We start from the raw sequence: 15,679 nt of genomic DNA on the forward strand, positions 1-15,679 counted from the left end.
ACAGTGGTAACAATAAAAGATAAAGGGAAATAGTTCAAAGGATGTTAGTTTTAAAAGTAAAGATGAAGGTTACAATTCTGAACATATCGAGAACAGACTTAACCGAGAAATAAGATTTGATTCCTTATGTCACAATCTCCTTATTCCTGTACTTCACTCTCCTATTTCTTTCTTCCTTTGTATTCAGGTCTAGCCAGATAGAGGAAGACCTTATTAGTTGAGGAAAACTGACATTAGTAAAAGGCCACTTAAAATGAATTCAATAAAAATAGAGAAAAAATTTCATAGTAAAAAGTTGGAAGATTATCTGATTTGGGAACTTATCTTGAAATATGAAATTAAAATTTATAATAAAGGGTTTTTTACATTTAACAAAATTTAAGTTATAATTTCAACAATACGCTAATTCTTAGAACAGACACAGACAGAATCAAGTTTTTGTTGATCACAATACCAAACTTATAGCACTACTGAAATTCTTAATTTCTTATTCATCTTTTACATCGCAATTATAATCATTTTTATAAAAATTTTAAGAGGACTTCCATCAATTCTGTTAAGGGTCTCTATCAATCCTTTGATAGTTAAATAATTTTTGTTTGAAGAACCTATTACATATATTGTCATCCTTATGGATTTTCTCTCTTCTATTGTTAACCAGACTAATTTAATTCTGCTGTTTCTTAATGGCTTTATATGATTCAAGTAGTTCTCCAAAGTCGCTTTTCATTGTTTTCATGAAATCTTTTCTTTGTCAGATTTGCACTAAATTTGCATTACGTTTTCAATGAAATGTTGGATTTTAATGTAAAGGGGTTGGAATGCAAGCTGGTATTAAATGGGGAGGGATGTCTGAGGACTAATATTAAAGTGGTCTTGTTAATGAGCGAATATTTTCCTGTTAGGACAATTTTTGCTTCTCTACCCAACCTTATAACTATGAGGACTCACATAAGGAATGCCTATATAATGAGAACAACCCTCGTCCCCTAACATACACATAACCACCTCACTAACTCTAGTAATCTTGTTTATATGGGGAAACAGTTTCAACTTCCTTTTTAAATATAATTACTTTCCAAGGCAAACAAACTCAGTGGATTTTTCTCAGTTTTGTTGCTTATTATAGACAGAGATTAAGGATAACCTACACTCTTTGTTCTAAAGCACAAGTACAGTGAGAAGTGACACCTAATTCTAAGATCAGGATCCCCAGCCCACCACAGATGGGATAGCAAGGGCACTTTATTCTCTTCTTTAACTCAGTTATCCGGATGACTCAGTTAAATGAACCAGTCCTTTTGGATTGATCCTGTGTGTCTCATCTTTTTTTCTCATCTCTTCCTTCTCTTTGTCTATATCAGGGACTGGCAAAATATTGTGCCTGGTCACCTGATTTTGTAAATAAAGTTTTATTGCCACACAGTCTCACCCACGGGTTTATAATGTATTATCTATGGCTGCTTTCACACTACAATGGCAGAGTTCAACAGCTGTTATTAGAGATCATACGACCCACAAGCCTAAAATATTTACTACGTGGCCCTTTAAGAAGTTTGTTGACCCCCGGTCTGTATTATGGGAAATTTCCTCTGCTTTAGCTTCTAACCCTTTTACTGAAACAAGTATTTTTTGATGACCTATTATGTGTTTATCCTGACAAGTGCCAAGGGAACTGTATTAGGAATGGTGTCTGTCGTCTAGAAGTTAAGATCTAATTGAAGAAGCCACACTAATGCATATAATTAAGTTACAGTGTGAAAGATAAACTGGAAAAGTAAAAAAGTCAAGAGTGACCAGCCAGAAGGTAGATAAAATAATTGAAGAGGTAAAATCACAATATATGATGATGATACCAGAGAAGATGCATTTTAAAAAATGAATCACTAAATCCGAATGACAAACTTTACACAAAAAGAATATGCCAAAATTCAAGATATGTATAGAGATGGAATAGAATGGTACACTCAAGAAAGTAAAGAAGGTAAAGGGTAGCTTTACATGTCAAGTACATAAAGACTAGTCCTTAAGGGTTATTTAAGTCAAAGTTCCACTTTTATAAATTTAGGACATGATTTCAAATTGATCTAAATAGGAAATCTGCAATTGTATTCTTATTTTTTCTGTACCATAAAATGGCCAAGAGGATTATCTGTTAAATAAATGAAGATAAGACTTTTACAGAGATGGTGCCATAAGGAAAAAGAATCAGGATAACTCTATAATTTGGCACCAGTTAAGCATTTAATGTTAGAGAAGATGACAATGTTTTTCTGATCTGTAATTCATGAAAAGTCTATCACTTATAATAACTGAGATAAATGAAAGGTGGCATTTATTTCTGATCTATATTATAATTTAGCAGAAAAATTAAGAAATATACTTAAATTTTTTTAGTTTTAACAATGCTGGATACTTACATCAATATTGACAGGTTCTATTGTGTTTATATGTACATTTGGAGCTGATGAGGACCGGTCTCGTTGTCCAAACTGATTTCGATGATCTTCATCTGCTGGTCGGAAAGGCTGTGGAATTGGAATGGATTTTGAAGGAGATGGACTGGTGAGAATTTGGGGCCTGGAAAAATCAAGTCATTGGGAGATAAGATTCAGAGCAACTTTATAGAGATAACATAAAAAAATGAATGATATAAAGATTTGTTTTTATAGTCTCAAATAAGATCTTTAAAACAAAGCATTAAAAACCTAGCTAATGGCTTTTAAAAGTATTACTTTAAAAAACTAATATATGTCTACAACTAATACTGACAAAGCTGCTTTGCTCAAACAGACCCTCCAGGGACTATCAATAACAAGAACATTGATTCTTATCCAGAAAATCCTAGGGAAATCTACAAATGGCTAGATATTACCTGTAGTTAATCTGCTGAAGAAACTCTTGTTCTTTAAAGTTAGACAAAAATGCTCTAAGTAGACACTGACTGAATAAAACCTGTTTTTTTTTTACCTTTGCCATTTCTTGATAGCTGAAGTTACTAAAATGAAATTTTTATGAAACGTTATTAGGAAATTAGAAATATCTTGAGAATACACACGCCTATTTCAGGACCTGAAAGTTGTACCCTGTTGCTTTACACAAAAGTTGAATTAAATTTCTGAACAACAGCAAAAGACTATTTTAAAAATCAAAAGATGATCCTTCTAGTGTCAATCTCTCATATTTAAACATTTTTACCATGCCCAATAACAGATACGATACAGAAGAATCATATATCAAGCATTAAACCAAGCATTTTTAAAAATTGTTTTCTGATGAAGCCATCAAAATAGGCAACAGAATGACCTATTTTGGTACTGTAGATAAATAACAAAGTCTATGATCTCTCACTGCCCCCAAAATGAATCTGGCACTCACAAAGCACGCAAATTTTGAGAACAGATTGTAAACACCTGTGAGGAATCTATCCCCATCAGAAAGGATATCCAAGGGAGCTGGGAAGTAAGCACTTGATGAGGTATGGCTGTCTTAGTGAGCTCCATCTGGACCAATGAATGACAGTGCTAACAGCCTCTCTTCAGAGACTGGTTATCATTTCACCCATCTTATGCAAACTCTGTAACTAATCAGCATTATTTAGTGGTTATTAAGACATAGCTAGAAAGACAATGTTGAGGGAATAAAAAGACATTTTGTGAAAGGAGAGGGTTTAGAGAGGAATGGAAAGAAAATATAGTAGAAAAGGAATACATAAAGTTTGAAGAGCCAAAGCCAAATAGTGACAAAAAGCTCCTGAATAAAGCATGTTAATAGAATCTGAACTACACTAGTTTATAGTTGTACTTCTTTAAAGCATACTATTAAAGGCAGGGAAAGAAATTTTTACTTTGTTCATATTAACTAAATGAATCCACTCAGAATTGAAGTAAAAATTTAAAAATGTTACGTACCTTAAAATATTAGTATCAGATCACTAAGAATTATAGGTAAGACTGATGGAACTGGCTTTTAAAAAAATTAGCATGCTCCACTGGCCCTTGTTATTCTGATTATTGAGAAATTTTTAGTTTGTGACACAGCTGTCTTTATTTTTGCTGTAGGTAGCCAGTATATGCCCTTTGCTAAAGGATTTTGGGAGCAGCAGAAAGAATGTAAAAATGACAATATTAGTGTTTTTAAAAAAGTTTTGGAAAGTGCACTTATTTCTTAAAAACTATTTATAGGCTGAGTTAAAGTCTTAAGGCAATAGTATACTTTAAGTTAGGACTTAAAAGCAGAAAAAGCCTCAATTAACTACAACTGTATAGAATAGTCTAATATAACTGATCTGGTACAGGCATAAGTGATATCAAGCCATTCTTGAAACTTACTGAATTAAGACTATAACAGCAACATGTTGTACATAACAAATCAGAAATATGTATGCAAAGGACACTGGTACAGAAGTAGGAAAAACAAAACCCTGGATAAATTTTGTTATCATATCTAAAGAAAAGAATGAATATATTAGAAAATGAGGATATCTGCCTATTATACAAAATCAGAAAGACTATATTTGGCATTTGGTATATAATACAACCCAGGGAAAGGTAAGCATTGGTCCACAAAGTCAACTTATCTAGCCTTGAGGGCAAGTATATTATAATTTTGGAGAATATTTCAAGTTATTACATCCTGATGTCATTAAACATCTGAACCATGTCCTAATTTCAAAAACAATCTTCGGATTGTAATTTGGTTTCTCATAATTATCTTTCAAAAGCGGAGTGAGTACTGATCCATCCAACAGGTATATTTCTCTCTGAAATGAATTACCAGGCATTCTGATTTTGGTTACTGACAACCAATACATCCCTGACCTTCATCATTTCTGGGAATCAACCAAATTGCATTTCCACACTGCGAAGTCTTTACCTGGACCAAGGTAATTTAGACCTTGTGAAGTATGCTGGGAGTCAGCAAACTGGCTTTCTCCTGATGATACCTCTCCCTATCTAGCTGCAAACCTCTTTAAAACAGTATCAAATTAAAAATAAAAAGAATTTTACCTCTAACATCCTTCAGCAAATTACCACTTAGTTTAGATCTCATTTTAATCTAGAATATTAAATGTTTTGAAGCAAAATGACTTCTGTTCAGTGATATGCAAATTTTAAAATGCTGACTTTTCATAAACTTATAGATTCCACAGCATTTTTAAAAAGTAGAAAAGGAAGTACCCCTAACATTCTATTCAAAACTGGGCAATGTATCGCTTCTTCAGTATGTCTTGGTTACGTCTATTATTACGCGTGTTTCATGACCATTATAATTGTTATCAGGACTATTAACAAAATGCAAAGGAACATTGATATAAAACAAGATTGGCTTCTTTCTTTTCACAGGCACCCATATACGCTTGTGACATAAAAGCAACAGGAAAACAAAAGTTTGAACATCTTAGCATTTGCTCAAGACCAGAATGTACTTCAGTTTAGTTACGAATAAAATATTCACGGCATCGGCAAATGGTTTCTTAATGTTAAGATAGCATTCCTTCACTGGAAGCAAACATCCTGGATCATTACACCATTATAAATCTTTGGAGAGGGCAAGCTAATTTCATTATGGTGTTCTGTAACTCTGCTCACAGAACTGGGACCTGCCATTAGAAAGGCATCATGGTCTAAAGAATCTGTCAGGAGTAAATGTCATAAGCCAAAGGATTAATTAAAAAATCAAAACGAACAGTAACAACACTTTGATTTGATCTTCTAAGAAATACACAGGTGCATACAACAAATGATAGAGACAGCGGGAATAAAATGACTCCACCAGAGAGGATAACTGTTACTTCCTCACCAAAGAACATAGTGGTTTCATTTTCCAGTGTTCCAAAGTAGATAAACACTTCTACTCCTTAAATAAAAGTCTTTTGCTAAATTTTCTAGCCTATGAGACTTCTAGGAAGGTTAGCTTTGTAAAAATTACACGTCTATTGGGAGTGTCAACTTAATTCTCTCTCTAGGTAGACGAAATAGTGTTACATTGTAAAGAGTGGAAGGAAGTAGGGTTAAAACTGACAATAAATATTTCTGATCTTAAATAATATCTCTAGAATATTCTAGAACAGAATGCTGTGTGGGTACTTTTTTAACCATATGCTTCCAGATATAGAGTAATTTATGCTGCCTCAAGCTCAATAGGGAAAGAGTAAGTAGACCTGTGTAAGAAATGCTCCAAAGCAAACTAATATCTACTAAACTCATCATTTGTTTTTTCTTACTATGAAGTTTGAATACGATGACTTTGTATCATCTTTAAAGTCAGTTCTCTCCTTTATCCTCCACAACTATAACACTATGATTTTTTTCTTTTACACTTTATGAATACTCATCCCTTCTCCATGCTGCTGCTGCTCCAGTTCAAGTCCTCAACGACTCTCAGTCTTCAGTGTCAGCAGTGTCCTAGCTGGCCTTCTTCACCCGACACATTTCTCCATCAGTCTATCTAAATATCATTGCTAAGTGATTCTTTCTGTAAAACCACTTTCATCAGGTTAGCCCACTGCTCAAAAACCTTTAATTATTTTTTCCGCTCTTGTGTCAAGTCTAAATTCCAGCCTGAATTCAATGACTCTCCATAATCTGGTTTACACGTGATCCTTCTTGACTTAGATTAGCCTCTCTTCACTATCTTCCAAATCCACCATCCCTACTCCCTTTATTTATGCTTCCCTCGAACCTCCCTCATCATCATGCTTTTATACCCTAAGCTCATTCAGATTCTAGAATTCTTTAAGATGCAGTTCAAATTCCACTTTATTAAATTTTCTTGACTACTCTCACTATTCTTTCTTCTGTAAACATGATTATTTATGCCCTTTCCAAAGTTTAAAATAGTAAGTCATAAATTGTAGATTATAATTATATACTGTTTTTAAATTGTTTGCCATTGTCTCTTATGTTAACGCTACTCTTCTAAATGGAAGTCATATACATCTATATATGATATTACCTAACAAAGTGATGAGCACAAGGCAGGGAATCTAAATTATCTGTTGCTTGATTTTTTCAAGACTGGTCCTGAAACAGTCTATGTCAGCTTTAATCCCATATATCTCTTCCAAATGCATGTAAATATATGACTGGTGTGATAAAATAGGTTGTCCGAAAAAAATTTCTTAACAATCCAAATGTTGGAAAGGCTTATAATTAACCAAAAGATTCAAAAGAAACCAGCTCATATAGCACGGCAGTGAAGAGCAGCAGGAGTCAAATCATACCCAATGGAATCGGAGGGGGGTGCAGAAGGGGATGATCCAGACGTAAGGGCAGTCTCTGCTAAGGAGGCCTCCTCCTGTGATACTGGGTGGTGTTCAAAGAACTTGGAGACAAACAGCAAACTGTGAGGCAAAAACAAAAACAAAACAAAACAAACCTAACTTGTGCAAAACCCAGAAGCTTCATAACACCAGAATACATCATTGAGTTAAATATCTGAAATCAAATTCCATTTTCAGAAACGACTGTTAAATTCAATTAGTTGTATTTCTGTCTAAAGGCTTATTTAAAAAAATTATATTTACTTTCAAAGGCAAGCTCAAAATCCAAAACTAGTCCTTCTATACAGCAAATGTCTACATATTAGAGGGGAAAAATCATGTTTTATGGTTAAGGAATTAGAAGAAAATGTATACCCTACTAAGCTAGATTACATCATTATAATATACTTTAAAGTACAGAGTTGAAGTCTATTTGCTCAAGTGATCAAGAAAAGTAATAAGACCTTAAAAGCAGCAACAACAATAACATAAAAGATGATTAAAGTAGACTCAGTCTAATCTATTGGCATAAAGCAAACGGAAATTTTAGAAAGAGACACACTGGGTACAAAGATTTCATATCTTACTTTTAAATAAACCAGGAGGGTGGGGGATAGAAGGAAGGAGGGGGAAAAAAGAGATTGAGAGAGACAGAAAACATAATTTACAAAACAGATGAGAGAATCAGACCTCCTGATCTGTGATCCAAAAATATAAGGGTTAACTTAATTGAAACAACACCTGCTCTCCTCCCAAAAACTCTCTGAAAGTGATTTTCATGGGCAAGGGACCTTCATTAATTAAAAAATAATATAAAACATAGATGAAATGTATAGCTAAAGCAATATTACAATTTTGGAAAGAAGTACTGGCTATACTATTTATTACTCTCTAGCCACACTTTTTTTTAATTCCCTGTAACAACTCTACTGGAAAGACAATCCCCACAGACTCTAAGACATACCAGTTTCAGATTAAGTTAAAATGGTAGATAGAAAAGAGATTTTGTTTTTTGATTACTTACTCAAGTTGGTCATAATTAACACACATCAGTGGAACCTCTGTACTACAACGCTGGTGAAATTTATAACCACATGTTTGACAGCGGAAACCCTGGAAAAGCAGCTTTCGACAAAAGTCACAAAATGCTAAGGTGAAAAAAGTTTTCCGTACCTGCAAAGTAAAATATCATAGAGGATTTCAAAAGCTTGCAAGAATCTTTTTAGAAATCAACTTATTTACTCTTTTGTTTAAAATAACAAATCTTTAATATGTTTATATCATGAGAACTACCTCACACACTAAGATACTAAAATCAAAACCAGTGGGTTCAAGATAATAGATGGAGTATATGTATTTATCTCCCACTCAACATCCAATTAAAAAACTCAGAAGTCAAGAAGGTGGGAAATGAATAAAAGACTGGAAACTAATTTCAAGGTTAACTACATAAAAGTAAAAGTAGAGATGACAAGCAGAAAGACAGAATAGAGCTGAAAGAAAGGATAAGGGTACAGTTTAATAACTATACAAAGAAAGGAGTTAAGAGATGCTTACTGGTGTTGATAGAATAAGAAACAAAGGTATATTATTTAAAGTTATAAAGGTATCCAACAGAGGAACCAAAAAAACCCAGAAAACACATTGGAGGAGGTGGAAAGGTTGTAATACTACAAATGAGCTAATTCCCTATGGAATCAGTAATCAGTAAATGATGTCTGAAGTTGGTAAAGTAAGAAAGTGTGGTGTAAAGTTACTACTTAGTAATATGCAAATAATCACCAAAGAGCTTAAAACAGAAACCATTAAAAGTTAAGAGTAATTTCCTCTGGAGAGTGGCATTAAAAGCTACCAAGGGATGGGGTGACATTATTTTTCATTATAAGCCCCTCTGCACTATTTTTAAAACTATATACATTTGATTAAAATGTAAATATACTTTGACTAAAATGTTAAAAACAATTATTTATAAAAGGAAAAACTAGTTTGCAATTGTATGAAAATCAGAACCCTACCTAAGCTTGGTAACTAGGACAAGGGATAGGAAAATCACCTAAAAGACAGCAGCAAGTACTTTTAAAAATCATCAGTTTGTTAGAGGATTAGAACATCTAAATGTATTTGTGAACATTCCTCTATGTGAAACTTGAAAGGCAACATGTAAGAACTCCATGTCAGAAGGCAAATGCTCTACAACATGGGTCACACAAACAGAACTGTGCTGGGAAGCTCTATCTTGATAACTACCGAAGCCAGAAATCACTTAAAAAGTATTTGCTTTGTGTATATAATAAGCAGACAACATAAAAAGGATAAACAAATACCAAAATGTTAACAATGGCTATTTCAGAGTGGTGAGAACATGAGTGACTCTATTTTGTCCCTTTTTCTTTCCTATATATTCTCAATTCATCTCAGTTTTTCAGACAGTTTTAATCACAAACAACAGTAAGAAATATATTTTTACATTATGACCCAGGACACACCTGTATTCATATAACAATACTTACCTGACCAAATATGTACATCAAAATTTTCTAATCCATTACACGTAAATGCTTTTCATCATCCATTACATTGATTTCAACACTCACAGTTTACCAAACTCTTTTCAAGAAACACATATTTAATGGGATAAAAAATTATTAAAAAATAATGTTTCATCAAGAAAATGGTATCTTGGCACACCATCCATTCTGGCTTTTTGAAAACATTAAGGTAGTTTTAAGAGTGGCTCTAGTTTTCTTCATCTTTTTTTGTTATGTATCACTTTCTAGGGGATTTAAAAAGGCAACTGCTTGTTTTTATTAGCTTTGTTCGTTTTCCTTTGTCTCTGGATATACGAGAAATTAGAAAATCTTCTTTAATATTTATGAGGCCACTATTTACCAAAGCAAGCACCTTTTATATTGTTAGCAGAACCTCAGGAAATAGATCACAGAAAAATACATTTTCACAGGAATCAGCATTTTATAGTCATCTGATCCTCTTTGCTAACCACTCACACCCTCACTTGCCTGATAATTTATTGAATTTCATGAAGCCCTAATTTCTCTTCCTTCATTAATCTACTCAATTGCAGTCATTCTTCCTATCACTGACTTGTACTTGAAAACTAGGTGTAACTAACTGTTTGTGTATGTAAAGGAGGAAAAAAGAAAAAAGAGGCAAGGAGAGAGGGGAGGAAGGAGGGAAGCAGAGAGAAGAAAACATCTGAGGGGGAGAAAACGTGGGTATGCATTTGATTATAAACTGTAAGTGACATGTACATGTATCTCTGAGCATACCTCTGTCCGTAAAGGTGGACACAGGAAGGTATAACTTTTCTTTTGGGTCACAACTCAGGCTTATTCTGGAATTCAAGTACATCCAGATATGGATGGCGAACTAGTGGAAGGCACAGACCTAGCAATTTGCATGCATTAATTTGTAAGGTGTGGGCTGTCTGAAGGAAGACATTAACCTCAGTGCTTATAGAAAATGAGAAGGGCTGGACACATGGCATCTGTTTCAAATCTTGTTTCTCTACCTTCCCCAACCCTGCGCCCCACCAGTTCCCAAGAACTCCTGGGATATAGGTAAATACTGAAGGAACTGCTTTTATAACAGATTCTATGAAAACAGGAGGCATAAGAAGCATTCCTTGAGTAGCCAGCAAAATCCATTACTAGAGAAGCAAAGAGAGGAATTCTTTGCTTTCTAGGCAGAACATAGGCTTTTACTCTTGCCCCTATATGGCACTCAAAGCAATTGCTCTAAAACACAAATTTAATCACACTTCTCCCCTCCTTAGAATTGTTAACTTTCCAATTATTTTAGAGGGAAGTCCAAATCTTTAACATGGCTTACAGGGACTCTCATGAGTTGGACTCTGCTTACTCTACCATAACTCTTGTTACACTGTAACACACCCCCTCTCCGACTTTGTACCATCCATTCTGAACTTTCTCAAAACTGAAAAGGTAACATGTTTTCTTGCTGTTCCCTCTGTCTAGAGTACTCTTCCCTTCAATCTTCATCTGCTATTCTCTCATCCATGAGGCTTTAGCTTAGATACTTCTTCCTCTGGGAAACATTCCTGATCCCTCAAGGGCCAGGTTAGGGGTCTCTATTCTGTGCATCTTTAGCACTTTATACATACACAGTAATTAAGAGTGTTTATGAAATTTTCTTATTAAATCATGTCTCTCTACTCTAAGGCAGGAATATACTGTTTTTCTTATTCATTGTCATATCCCCAGATCAGACACAGTGTTGGCAAATGGAAAGTTCTCAATAAATATTTGCTACTCGGTCTCCAACTGTGTTGTGAGGATTTCCATACTCTGGAACTAACCTGCAGTTGGCTTTCATTATCCTTTTGTGGCGAGGACCTTCCTGAGGCACTATTTTAATACTATTTTGTGGTTAGCAACTTAGGTCTTCTTTCACCTCCTCATATCCAATTTCTAGCTAAGAAGAATAATTAAGAAAAAGAGTAGTAATCACTATGAAATGTAAGCTCAACTGTTTTTGGATTCCTAAAAATTTAAATAAAAATCTTAAGATTTATCCACTCAAATTCCACAAGTTAAAAAAAATCAATAGTAATGAACTTTCTAGCTTATCATTATAAAACTATTTGTTACACAGTAAATTTGATTGACATTAGGCGTATCTTACACTCATCTAAAAGATGCCTTATTTATTGAAGCACAAACCTGATATAATTATTCACCAGTAATGGAGCCCCGAAAGCACAAACCCCCAAGCAAACCATCTCATCAATCGTCTGTTTTAAGAGCCCAGCTGTACTAACCACCAAGGCACATGGGAAAACATTTGATGCCAAAAGGGTAGCAATAACTATCCATCTAGAATAAACAAACTACAGTTAAAATTCCATATATACAGAAAAGTCAGAAATGCATTCCTGCTTTAGAGATCACTCTAATCCTGGCTTCTGCCTACCCTTTTAGAGGATAGGTTCTCAAGCTCTGGCAATCTATCCTCCTCTCTAAGGCGGAGAGGTCCCATGTTTCAGGCCTCACGCTGGTGACACTTAGCTTCGGCAAGTTTCTAGCAAAACCAGATAAAGGGAGAAGTCCTCAAAGAGAGCTATTCTACTTCCATTAACCTATCCTTCAGAAACATTTATACTAGTGTGTCAAGATATATGCGTAAAGATTCTATTTAGTCCTGTATATAATTTTTTGAAAACACTTTATCTATTAATAGAGGGATGGCTAAATATACCTAATTTATATTCTTATGGACTACTATGCAATCATTACAAAAATAAAGCGAGGTGTACTGACATGGAAAGATGTCCATGATGCATTTTTGTAAAAAAAGGTGAAGAATATTACACAAAACATTATTCGAATTTTAGTTTAAGAAAAGTAAAGAAATGGAAAATAATGAAGGGAAGTGATGGGAAGGGAGGAAAAAAGATAAAAGAGAAAACTCAGGGCTCACAGGTATAAGCACACGTTTGTATTCACAGAAAGAAGAGAAAGAATCTGGAATACTATACAATAAACTATTAACAAATGTTTACATCTAGTATAGTATTTTCACTTTCTTACTTGATTTACTTTTGTACCATTCAAATTTTCTTTTTATTTTCTTTAAATAATGGACATGCATTGCTGTTTTAAATTAAAAAGAAAGCACAATGATTAAAATAAAACTCTTTAGTTTAAATACGAGTTTATTAAAGAACAAAACTGATTTTCAACTTAGGTAAAATATCAATTCTCAAATTATTCATCCATATTTCATATTCCCTAAATAGAAATTCATTCACAAGAACCCAAACATTTTTGACATTTCAAAAAAATGTAAAGGTACATACAAAGTTGTGTGTTGTAAGTGGAACATTCTCCAACACTTCTACATGCAATTCCTCTCCAGTGAGCCAGGAAATATCAGTGTCCCAGCCAATTGGTTTCTTCTCTCTGCAAAGTGTAGACACAAATCTTTCTTGGTTATTATACCTAAAAATCTTCATATACCTCATGCTGAAGATATGAAAATTTGGTTATTGAGGGGCTAGTAATGGTGAGGGAGGTTTGGCTCCCTGGTCTTCCATCGTTAGAAATTTAAATGGCAATAAATTAATTTTTAAGTTTACCCCAAATAAATGTATCACTCTTGGACAAACAGCAGGGTAAAGAGATGTACTCTTTTCTTCAAGTCAGCTCCAGAAAAGACCTACAACAGCAGAAAATGGATTGTTCCTGGCGTCCAAAAAAAAAAAAGAAAAAAAAAAATCACAGGTATGGATATTTATCTATCCTTTCAAAGAAAAAGAGTACTCAAGGGACAACATGCCCCAAAAAGAATACTTTTTTAAACTGGGATTCAAAATTTGGGGGGGTCTTGGCACAATTTTAGATGCATTCTGAAAGAAAAATAGTTCAATATAAAATGTTAATTTTGATAAGCCTTTTATGAAACTGAGAGTTCGTATTAAAAACAGGGCAGTTGGGAAGAGTCCACTATTCAAATAAAGCACATTCTAAATGGTTCAAAAGTTGTAAGAATCTCAAATTCCAAGTAAAGTCATTTAATTAGAGTAATAAACACTATCATCACACAAAATTATTTAATGTTAACTCCTCAAAGGACCTACAAGATTTCTTTAGGTGAACTTAATATTTTTTTCTGAAGTTGATTTTCAATTTCCTAGGCTTGGGTACAGATCCTACAGAAAACCCCAAAGTTTACTATCTGAGGGTTTTTTTTCCTTTTTTTAAACAAAACTTCACATCACATACAAACCATACCCATCCTGAATTCTGTAAACAGCACAGCACTCTGGGATTAGACCTCTCATCATCAGTGCTTTCTTTAGACTGTCCCGGACTGTAACGCCACACCTTGCAGGTACCTATAGTATCATAAATACATGATATGAGGTAAGGGGAATAAATTAGGTATTTTTTCACATCATTTTCTCAAAATTCAATAATTTACCTTTACAACATAGTATCTTTAAAAGGTCATATGGATTACTATGTCAGAGACAACATCATTTCTTTTTTTTTGAGGAAGATTAGCCCTGAGCTAACATCTGCCGCCAATCCTCCTCTTTTTGCTGAGGAAGACTGGCCCTGAGCTAACATCCGTGCCTATTCTCCTCTGCTTTATATGTGGGATGCCTACCACAGCATGGCTTGCCAAGCGGTGCCACGTCTGTACCTGGGATCCGAACCAGCGAACCACAGGCTGCGGAAAGGGAACGTGCACACGTAACTACGGCGCCACCGGGCCGGCCCCAGAGACAACATCATTTCTAAAGCTAACTTAATATTAAAGGGAAATTATAACTCAAATATCTGTTATTTTCACCAACTTAAAGCAAAATTGATTTGGTTTTTATTAAAATTATGGAATATTTTAAACATATAAAAGAGAACAGAAAATATAACAGACATCTATGTACCCATCACTGAGAAATAATAGATGTTAACAATTAAAGCAGATTCAATTTTGATCCAACATTGTTCAAAGCTGAAAACTGTAACCCTTCAACCACACTGATGGTCCTTAAAAGACATCTTACTGATCCTAAACATAAGAGGAAGAAAATACTTGTCTTAATGCGCGTAATTAATATTTGTTGTTTAGTTGCCTAGCATTCCTATTTCCTCTGGGAACCTGCCCAACCCTAAAAATCCACATGGTACTAGAGAGGCTATCAGTCAAGGGTTGCTACTTTTCTAGCTACACATGAAACAGCTGGCTAATCAGTTTCTCATATCCCTGACAAAAGCAACTGATCCAGGACTAGACACAAACAACACAGGAGTTCTTCCCTAAACTGACAGAAGGACACTAGCTGTGAGAAGCCCCTATCTCTACTGTAGTTACATTGTGCCAAGACGACAGAAATCTGGAGCCCCCAGTGGCTATCTTTCCCACTACATTGAGAAAATCTGGTTACAGAATGAAGCTAACCTAGGGAGAAGTAGAGATGACACTGGGAGTGGGGAAGGAGGGCGCCCTGGAAAGAGATAAGAAGAACCTTTCTACATATTTGAAGTTATCCCTACTCTGGCCTTTTCTGCAGGTGCCCAACCCCCAGCCCAACCCCAGTGAATGTGAATAATTTATAACTGAAAGAGAACTGACAAACAGTGTGGACTAAAGTGAGAGAGTGGGAGTTCAGGATGGTTATTTTTTATGGGGGGGATGGGAGTGGAAACAGAGGCAATGTGTTAGTTAATAACAATAAAATTAAAGGTTCCATTCTTTTAAACCATGAAAGTACTTAGCAAACCATGTTTCCAAAGAAACTGGGAATCTTTATGCCAGAGGGGAAAAAAATGGAGTAAAGGTGAATATAAGACAACTGAATTTAAATAACATATTGAACGGAGAACAACCCAGAAAGCCAAATTAGGACATACAATTAGAAAAAACAGGAGG

General features: G+C 34.5%; 1 protein-coding gene across 5 annotated transcripts in view; it reads right to left on the reverse strand.

Annotated features, from left to right (window-relative positions):
- The window catches only part of BRAF (B-Raf proto-oncogene, serine/threonine kinase), a 142,123-nt gene that overhangs the window by 49,188 nt on the left and 77,256 nt on the right, over window positions 1–15,679 (reverse strand). For all 5 annotated transcript variants that reach the window (XM_044774278.2, XM_070514705.1, XM_070514692.1 and 2 more), the window contains 5 exons: window positions 14,035–14,138; window positions 13,101–13,203; window positions 8,289–8,437; window positions 7,226–7,345; window positions 2,421–2,580 (listed from right to left, as the gene is read on the reverse strand). In XM_044774278.2, the coding sequence (XP_044630213.1) occupies window positions 2,421–2,580; window positions 7,226–7,345; window positions 8,289–8,437; window positions 13,101–13,203; window positions 14,035–14,138 (636 nt within the window). The remainder of the gene's footprint in view (window positions 1–2,420; window positions 2,581–7,225; window positions 7,346–8,288; window positions 8,438–13,100; window positions 13,204–14,034; window positions 14,139–15,679) is intronic.

Source organism: Equus asinus, chromosome 1 (assembly GCF_041296235.1).
Source record: "Equus asinus isolate D_3611 breed Donkey chromosome 1, EquAss-T2T_v2, whole genome shotgun sequence".
In the NCBI taxonomy this organism is placed as follows: Eukaryota; Metazoa; Chordata; class Mammalia; order Perissodactyla; family Equidae; genus Equus; species Equus asinus.